A 9,605-nucleotide genomic window follows, 5' to 3' on the forward strand; every position below is an offset into this window, starting at 1 on the left:
GAAAGATCTTTATAGATTAATTCAATTTTGTTGAAGGGCTTAAGTTTTCCTCATAAATAATTCTTTTGGGGAATATAAGAAATACACAATGGTATTCAAGAACACCAAGATATAGGACTCTATGAGTGGGAACTGGCAGAAGAAGAAAGAGACCTTTAAAGACTTCCCAATTTTTAAATTATCACATAAAAATATAAAATAACTATGTTATCTGCTCTAATGCCATAATGCACTCCACTATTGTATTGTAAGAAATAAATTTAAAAAGAAAGAAAAATAACTATGTTATGTTTAATGAAGAAAACACAAGTTAAAATATCTTCAAGGAATAGAAAAATGATTGTGAAATAAATATTTGAATTAAAACTAGACCAGAACATTTAGAAGAAAACTTTCAAAATGTTAAGGGAGAGACTTAATCACTGTTTTAGAAATAGCAAAAGAAAGCATTAATGAATTGCCATATAGATCCAAAGAAATTACCTAGGAGGCGCCGTCCTCGCCGCTGCGGGCCGGCCGGCCAGGAGCTGCTCGGCTCTTTGTGCGCCGGGCGCTGGAGCGGCGGGACGCGGGCCAGGCGACCTCCTGCTCGCTGCCGCGAGCCGGGCCAGGGGAGGCTGCCGGGCACTGCCGGCCCCTCGTGGCGGCGCCCCTAGCCGGCTCCATTTTGTGCCGGGAGGCGGCCGCGGGCGGGGGCACGGCACGGGCTCTGGCGACCCTGCCTGGCTGTGGTCGTCTCTCGGGTCCCGGCCGGGCCGGCCGCTTTGTGTGCCCGCGCAGCGGGCGGGCGTTGGGCGCGGGGCCGCTGCCTCAGGGCGGCAGGAGATGCGCCCCGGGGGCGACCTCTGCCGGCTGCGGGCCAGGGCCACCCCGGGCACCTGCGTGGGGAGCAGCGAGGTCCCCGGGTGGAAGGAGTGGCTCTGGTTTCCCTGCAGTCTGGTTTGCACGTAAAGAATGCAGCCATCTGGCGGCTTGCGGTCCCTGGACTTGCCCCGAAGGTGGGAAGGAAGCCTTTCGGATTGGACTGAGGTTTTAATCATCAGTGGTGGGAGGCGGGAGGATGTGCAGAGCCATAAGGAACAGTAGTCTCCGAGAACAAAGAATTACGAGCACCCCCAAATCGTAATCGCGCCCAAAGTACTATAACAAGACAAGGTTAGGTAGCCGGCGACCGTTAAAAAAATGGCATCCCACTAATCCGCATGGACTCCCTAGTTCCACGATTCCTGGCACAAATCGCTGGGGTGGCTTCAGCTCGCTTAGAATGGAAACTAATCAGCATCATAGAGTGATGAGATAAACTGATCAATAATAGCAGTGGCATTAGTTGAAATTGGACAGAGATTGGATACCTTTTTAGATAGGTGTTCTTGAGCACCACTGACAACACGGTTCTGACAGTATTTCATGACAATGGATGGTGACTGTTCTACAACAGATGCTACCCAACTAGGAATTTCTGCAGACTACATTGGAGGAAGTCATTATGCGATACAGCCTCACGATGATACTGAGGACAGCATGAATGATCATGAAGATACAAATGGTTCAAAAGAAAGTTTCAGAGAACAAGATATATATCTTCCAATTGCAAACGTGGCTAGGATAATGAAAAATGCTATACCTCAAACAGGTAAGATTGCAAAAGATGCCAAAGAATGTGTGCAGAAATGTGTGAGTGAGTTCATAAGCTTTATAACACCAGAGGCAAGTGAAAGATGCCATCAAGAGAAGCGGAAGACAATCAATGGAGAGGATATTCTCTTTGCCATGTCTATCTTAGGCTTTGACAGTTATGTAGAACCTCTGAAATTATATCTTCAGAAATTCAGAGAGGCTATGAAAGGAGAGAAGAGAATTGGTGGGGCAGTCACAGCTACAGATGGACTAAGTGAAGAACTTACAGAGGAGCCATTTAGAAACCAGTAACCAGCTGGCTTAATAACTGCAGATGGTCAACAACAAAATGTTATGGTTTACACAATCTCCTATCAACAGATTTCTGGTGTTCAACAAATTCAGTTTTCATGATCTGAAGAAATGACGGAATGGGGAGTGGAGAGAAGTGAGCGTGTACGATTTGGGAACAGAGACATGAGAGGAAATGACTGGTGAAGTGCTGTCTCTTTGTATATTAAGTAGCTGTAATGTAGCTTCTTGATACTTGACTAATTGAGGTGTTAATTCTGACTTGATGAGAATCTTTTTCATGAATGATTTTATAGACAAATTTGGATTTTAAAGGTATTAAAATATTTTTGTTTTGTACAAGAGTTTGTTGCTCTGTATGACGCCTGTATGCATTGTATATTGCAATTTATTACTGTCAGAGATTTGTAGACAGTTTCTTATTTTCATATTGAATCATGTTACTTTTGTAATTCAAGTAAGCAGCTGGGTTAATTCATTATGTTTGCCCTTTTAATAAAATATAAGAGTAGAGTTCATTTTGAATGCAAGTTGCCTTTATTATAAATTTGAGTTTGTCTTAGCTATGTAATATCTTGCATGATAACCTAGCTAGATTTTTAGCACTTGCTGTATTTATTGAAATTAGTTTTTTCTTTTTTTTTTTTTTTGGTAAAAAGCATTCATAGCTTAAGGAGCACCGATTTTTTTAAATGTAATTGAATAATTAAGTGTGAGTGCAGAAGCAAATATTGTCTGACCTATTAAACTTGGTGCCCATTAACAGTGTTTACACTGTTCATTGTGCCTGTTAATGTAGTTTTAGTTACTGGAGCTTTTGTTTAACACTAGGTTTGTTTTTGATTTATGTTATTATGAATGTTGGAATTCATTTCAGTTTAATGTGGTCCTGGCACTCCTGAAATGGTGCCCCTTTTGTTTGGTATTTGATTTTTTTTCAAAGTGTATCTTCAGGTATTAACAGTGTCCTCTTCCAGAAGATTATTTTACAGTCTGTTGATAAATGTCTTCATTTTACCTTTTTAATTGAAATATCAGGTCTCCTGTTTTATCATGGGAACCAAGAAATATTGGACATCATTGTCTATACAGACCTTTTGCACGAGTGAGTGAACAAAATGGAGTGAGTGCTGTGAAATTATGAAGTAGAAGCAGTGTGCTGTCTTGATCTTTGCAATAAACTAAACTTAGATAATGTAACTTTGTATAATTTAGCAGTATGTACTTGAGTTGTTGCTTTTTTAAAGGGAGGATTTGTATTTTCTCATTATTCTTTTTGGTGATATTAACTAATAGGAGGGGTCTTTAAACTGTAATTTCAAAAGTGGGTATTGGATAGCTTGCAAGAAGGAAGCTTGGGTGTACACTGTATGTGAGGGACATCCAGGTGTCTGAGGTAGAGCAGTTTCCTAGATACAGGCTGAGCAGACACGTTCACTTTGCTGGGAAGAACCTTTGGGAGCAGCATCTCCGAAGTCGGTGACTCCCTCGCCTCCTACCCCCATTCGAAAAATAATCTTTATTATAGAAAATTCAAAAAGGAAAAAAGGGAGAGGGTGGTTAAGCAGAATCCCCAATCATCCTACTGTGTTGAAATAACCAATGTTAATATTTTGATAAATATCATTTGTCCTCTTACTTTGCTAAATATGTATATTTTTATAAAAATGGGCTCATATTGTGCATACTGTTTTGTAACTTGCTTTTTTCACTTAACAATATATTGTAAACATGTTTCCCAGGTTATGCATAGTCTTCTGCATCATTTTTATTGGTTTGTTACTCTGTTGTATGACTGAATCATAATTTATTTAATCGTCCATTGGACATTTTGACTACTGACAACTTTTTTACAGTTATAAAGACTTCAATGAAAAAAAAAAAGAAATTACCTAGAATTAATCATACTGGGTAAAAACTGGGAAATATAAGGTAAGTTAAGAAGCTTGGTAGGGCACACTAAGAAAGTGCATCAAATGTTTAATTGCAATTCCAGAAAGAAGAGAGACTGAGGCACAGATAATATTTGAGAAGATAGTGACTGAATTTTTTCTAAAAGCAACAATCCCAAACACTCTAAAAATAAAAAGAAACCCACATGGACACATATCACGGTGATACCGAAGAAACCCCAAGGCAAAAAAGATAAATCTAAATAGAAACAGAGTTTTGTTTTGTTTTGATTTTTAAAGACAAATTACCTTCTAAAGAGAGGACAGGTTGACAGTTAACATCTCAACAGAAAGAGAATAACTAGAAAATAGTGGAATAATATATACTGAAAGGAATGAAAGAAAATAACTGCCAACCTAAAATTCTATACACACAAAGATATCTTACCAGAATTGGGACAAAATGTCAGACAAAGCATCAAGAACTTACTACCAGCAGGCTCTTACTCAAGGAAAATATAAAGGCTGTATTTCAGAGAGACATGTCCCCAGATAGAAAGTATGAGAAGTGAGAAGACCTAAGAGTGAAAATAGAATAAAAGCAAACCACTAATCGGATAAAACAATCTTAATTTAATAATTATACCATGAAATATAACATAGCTTGGTTGGGGGTGCAGAGAGTGGAAAAAAATAAAAAAGATTTCATTGAGGGTAACAGAGTTGGATGTGGCTGAGGGGCAGAGATTGGTGGAACCAAGAGGAATGAGGTGAAACTAATGAATTAGGTTGTGTAGCCAGGTCCAGGAGCTCATTCCTGTAATCCCAGAGGCTCGGGAGGCTGAGGCAGGAGGATCTCAGGTTCAAAACCAACCTTGGCAACAGTGAGGCACTAAGTAACTCAGACCTTGTCTCTAAATAAAATATAAATTAGAGCTGAGGATGTAGCTCAGTGGTTGAGTGCCCCTGAGTTCAATCCTGGTAGCCAAAATAGTAAAAATAATTCTTATTATTATAGTGTGTAGACCATGCAGAATGACATCATGTGGGCCTGGTGGGTCATGCCAGTTGTTCATCCCAAGCACAGGAGGACACTATTCTAAGTTGTAATCAGGGAAGAAGTTGTCCAGTGAACGCTCTGGGTACAGGCTAAAGCAGGGCAGGAGTGGATAGAGGGTGTCCACTTAGGTTGCTTTTGCAGTTCTGATTGGGAGATGATGACAGTTTAAATTACGGAGAAAAGTGCACATGGCTGATTGTGGGTGGAAACAAGAGACATTTAGGATGTACCATTGATGGCTTTTGAGACACACTGAATACGAGAGTGAGCAGAGGAAGAAACTGAGGACACTGCTACATTCACCCAAATCCATATGTTGAAACCTAATCCACAACACAGTGGTATCTGGGGGTAAGGCCTTTGGGAGATGATCATGCAGGGATGGAATGGTTCTTCGACACTGGAAAGAGAGCATGAGAGCCCATGTTGTGTTTTCTTCCCCAGTATAGGGATTGCCTCTGCTCCCATCCCGCAGCCCGCATAGAAGCCTGGAAAAGAGGTGGGGAGAGACCATCGGGAGTGAGGGTCGCTGCAGTTGATGCCCCAGTCCCCGGCTGGCGGACCATGGCCAACAGCGGTGGCACGAGCAGCTCTGGGCCCTGGTGGAAATCGCTAACCAACAGCAAGAAGAAAAGCAAGGAAGCCACGGTGGGGGCGCAGCCTCTGGCCCAGCCAGACCCCGAGGAGCCCAACCCTCCCAGCCCAGAATGGACTAGCGGCTCCCGAGAGAACCAGCACCCCAATGTCCTTGCGGGTGCCAGCGAGTCCCCCAAGCCAAACAAATTGTGTGGGGAGAAGTCTGGCAATAGCCGCCACAATTTGAAGATCTCGAGATCTGGACGCTTTAAGGAGAAGAGGAAAGTGTGTGCCACACTGCTTCAAGAGGGAGACAGGTCCCCAGAGGGGGCGGACTTCCCTGATGATGCCCAGGAGGAAAAGCAATAGCTGGAGTGAGCACTCTAAGGCTTGTCTCTTTTCCCACAATAACCCCAGAACCCAGTTCCATACCTGAGAATTCTGACCCAGCCCCCTATTTGGTGTCTCACCTCACCATATTCATAATATTCACACGAGGCCTCCAAGATTTTATTTTTCTGGAAATTGAAGTGTCAATTGAGTTCTCAATATTTCATGACTCAAAGATGCATTAAGTATTTATTTGTTGTAAGAGAAGATACATGCCTCTGAGGAAGTTGGCATAATTATTATTTTTTCCAAGAAGCTGTTTTGGGGCATTTGCCTTTGTTTTTGTCATCTATGGGAGTGAGAGTGATTGAGGGGGCCTTCTTTCAGAGAAAGTAGCTGAACTTGAACTCTTCAGTCCTCAAATGAGGAAGGCTGCTCTTATTGAAGATTCTGAATACTTTCTCGTGAACATCAGATCTCAGTGCTGTTTGTAATGCCTGAGAAATGCATTTCAGGGATACTTCCATAGACTTACACCTTAAGTGAAGGGTTGGGGAGGGAAGAAGCAGTAAGTAGAAGCATTTCAAAGTGAGGCAGTATTGCTTCAAAAATGGAACTACAAAACCGAACAGCATATTTTAGTGTGGATTATTAAAATTGTTGCACTGTAAGACTTAAGGTGACTTCTGTATTTTTTTCCATTCCAAGACAGAAATTCATCATACTTAAAAGCAGGCATGCAAAGTCCGGGGTGACAGAGTTAATCATTTGCCACACAACATAGCAGCTACTGAAGGAAAGCTGCAGGGAAGAGAACTTTTCCAGAAACTAGCAACATCTGAACTGGAACCAGTTAGCCAGATATTCCAAATTACTAACCACACTCAAGGAAGGGAGGTATCAGTTCATTATTCCTCAATTCTCCTTTTACTTCAGTGCATTTTCATAGAGTAAATCCAAATATATCCTTTCCAGTATTCACTGTTACCTTACCAACAATTTTCTGAAAGTATTTAAACAAATGGACTAAATTCATTCATTTTTGCAAAGCTGCTTCCCGCCCCAATCCTTTCCCTTCTAAAGGTTATTTCTTTAAAGTCTGTCTTTATCTAATTTCAAAGTCTTTAGATCTATCAACCTAAATATTAGTAGTTAAAATCTGTAGGTTTGCTTTTATTATGAACTTCAAGAAGAAAGGTAAATGAATAGGACTTTCTTTCAGCAAATTACAGGACAGTTATTTTAGTTGTTAAGAGGAACCAAGATCTTTTCCCACTACAATTCGGTTCATTTTTAAACACCCAGAAATGCATACCAAAGAAATTACATTGATCAAGTTTTTGTCATTTTAGACAATGACAAGCTGCTCACTTTGTGTATATAGGGAAGCTGGATTTTGTTTCTGTCCAATTAATAATTTATGAAATAGCTAAACATGTTGATTGTTCGAGGGAATTTAGCAAAGAAATTTGATGAGGATTGCTAAAAGGAATTTAAATTAATGACTCAATATTGAGTACCAGCAGAATAATAGAGTTAACCATTTGATACGAGAGTTTACACATACCAAAGAACTTAACTCTGGAGGAAATTGTTTACCTGGGCATTATAAATACCTTATATTAAAAGAAAAAGCATGTGGGAGTGGTTTTTTTTTGGTGTGGTGGTTTTGTGTCTGTGTGTTTCTTAAGCATAACGACTTTTTTTTATTATTGTACATTTAGAACCCAAAAGTATGTGGCCAAATTCACCTCTAGGTGGAATTTCTGGATGAGGAAGACTTTACATTAATTTTAAATGGGTCTATTGCCCTGAGATTCTGATGAATGAGAACTTGCAGTGGACAAGCAGTTGGTGAAGGAGGGGATTATGGGCAGGGAGAGAAGGCAGCAGATGTCAAATAAGGATCTGGAAAACCTTGATAAGGTATTTTAATTTTGTTCCATTGAAAATTAGAGTAGGTAACTATCCAAAATGTTCTCTCCCTCTTCAGGAAGGCCAATAGATTAGTACAGTACCTTTGTATAAAATGAAGTCTGCAATTGACTGATTTAAAACTTTACACTAACTCTTTAATCTACAATTTTATTGTTTAAATTTTTTTTTCTTCAAAATTCCGCTAAATCCACAAAACATTGGCATTTTCCCAGCTTCCGTTTCTAGTTTTGGATCCCATCCAAGTCTCCAGTTGCCGCAGATATCCAATGGCAGACACAGAATAGGGGAACTTATTAACATGACATCTTTACCCCACTGCTCTGAAAGAAAACCATGCTAATGGCAGTTATGACAGTGAATGCAATTCACAATCTGCCATTGAGGTTTGTAATTACATCGTTTTAAAAGAGTCCTAAATTATGCAGTGGGAAGAATACACTGATTTAATCCCAATTCAGTGAAATTGGAATTGATAGGCTCATAATCATCATGTCAGAGTTGTTAGCATAACCTCATGCAATAAGATTCAGAGTGGAGTGTCTTTATCTCTGGGGTGTGGGACACACTGTTTACCCAGGAGATAAAAATTTCTGGCCCTAAACCATGAAAGAGTCAGTTTGAAGAAGTTGAAGCTCTCTATTCCTGAGTAGATTGACCTGCTTGTTGAGTAGAGGGTTGGGACCAATATGAAGCCTCCTGTGTTTTTTTTTAAAGGGATTTCCTCTGAGTTACAAGCACCCTGAATTATACATTTCTTTCTAACAGTCAGTCGATAAACATAATTGTTGATTCTCACCCTCCTAGGCTGGTAGCAGAAAATGCCTGCACTTACATAAGATATCTATTTTAGTCCCCTCTCTGATTTGCTCTTAGAGCGTTTGCTTACTATATAAAATAAAGAGATGGAGTTTATATTCCAACACTAGAGCTCTCTTTTAGTATGCTGCTATTTTAAGCAACTGGTTGTAAAAGTTAACTCCAACAGTGCTCATTGTTTACTTTAAAACAGAAGGCTCCAGCTGTGGAAGGCAGGAGGGAAGGCCAAGAAATATACACTATGATACAGATACTGCCACCATCATGCCATCGTTTGACCCAGCAATTGAGGTAATCCTGCTATATGGGAACATTGAGCCCCCTCAGTCATGTTCAGAACAAAATCACAGCAATGACTTCTTATTATAGTGTCTTAACATTGAAAATAGTGTGCTTTGGGGCTCGGGTTGTAGCTGACTAGGAGAGCAAGTTCCTAACATGTGCAAGGTCTAGCTGGATTCTCAGGACTGAAAAAAAAAAAAAAAAAATATATATATATATATATATATATATATATATATATATATATATATATCACTATTATTTTGTTTGCTTCTTATAATTAGTTAATTAGTTCTTGGACAATCCAAAACCTGATTGTGTATTCTTGTTTAAACTCAATTTTTTTCTTTCCCTTTGATGCCATCCTAGGTGAGAAATGCATCTCTTTAAAGCACAGGGGCCTGGCCACACCCATTTCTTTACTCTTGTTTATCCTCTGTCTAAAATCCTACAGGATAAGGCCAAGCATCCATGCCAGCCATTGAATATGATTGACACTTCCCCCAGAGTGGGTTTTGCCTTGTCAGGTCTGCAGACTTCTGTCTATTCTGTTGACTCTGTTTGGCATATTCTATCCCCACCCCCTGCCCAGAAAACCCTCAATCAGCCTTCAGGACCCAAGACTTTCTTCCCATTTGCTGCAGTTTGGAGCTTGAATGTCCCCCAGAGGCCCATGTGTTGAAGGCTTGGTCCTCAACCTTCTGGGAGGTGATGGAACTTTTAGAAAGTGAGGCCTAGTGAAAGGAAGATCATTGGGGAGCATGTCCTTAAAGGGGCTCTTG

The 9,605-nt window shown here is 40.3% G+C and overlaps 1 protein-coding gene and 1 pseudogene across 1 annotated transcript; both read left to right on the forward strand.

Moving 5' to 3' along the window:
- The first annotated feature begins 1,332 nt into the window (after positions 1-1,332).
- Positions 1,333-1,929, forward strand: LOC144252927 (nuclear transcription factor Y subunit beta pseudogene; annotated as a pseudogene).
- A 3,516-nt stretch (positions 1,930-5,445) lies between these two features.
- On the forward strand, positions 5,446-5,826 carry LOC144252913 (proline-rich protein 15-like). The gene has a single exon (XM_077794953.1). The coding sequence runs from the start codon at positions 5,446-5,448 to the stop codon at positions 5,824-5,826; it is 381 nt and encodes a 126-aa protein (XP_077651079.1).
- The last annotated feature ends 3,779 nt before the right edge of the window (positions 5,827-9,605 follow it).

Source organism: Urocitellus parryii, unplaced genomic scaffold, assembly GCF_045843805.1.
Source record: "Urocitellus parryii isolate mUroPar1 unplaced genomic scaffold, mUroPar1.hap1 Scaffold_67, whole genome shotgun sequence".
In the NCBI taxonomy this organism is placed as follows: Eukaryota; Metazoa; Chordata; class Mammalia; order Rodentia; family Sciuridae; genus Urocitellus; species Urocitellus parryii.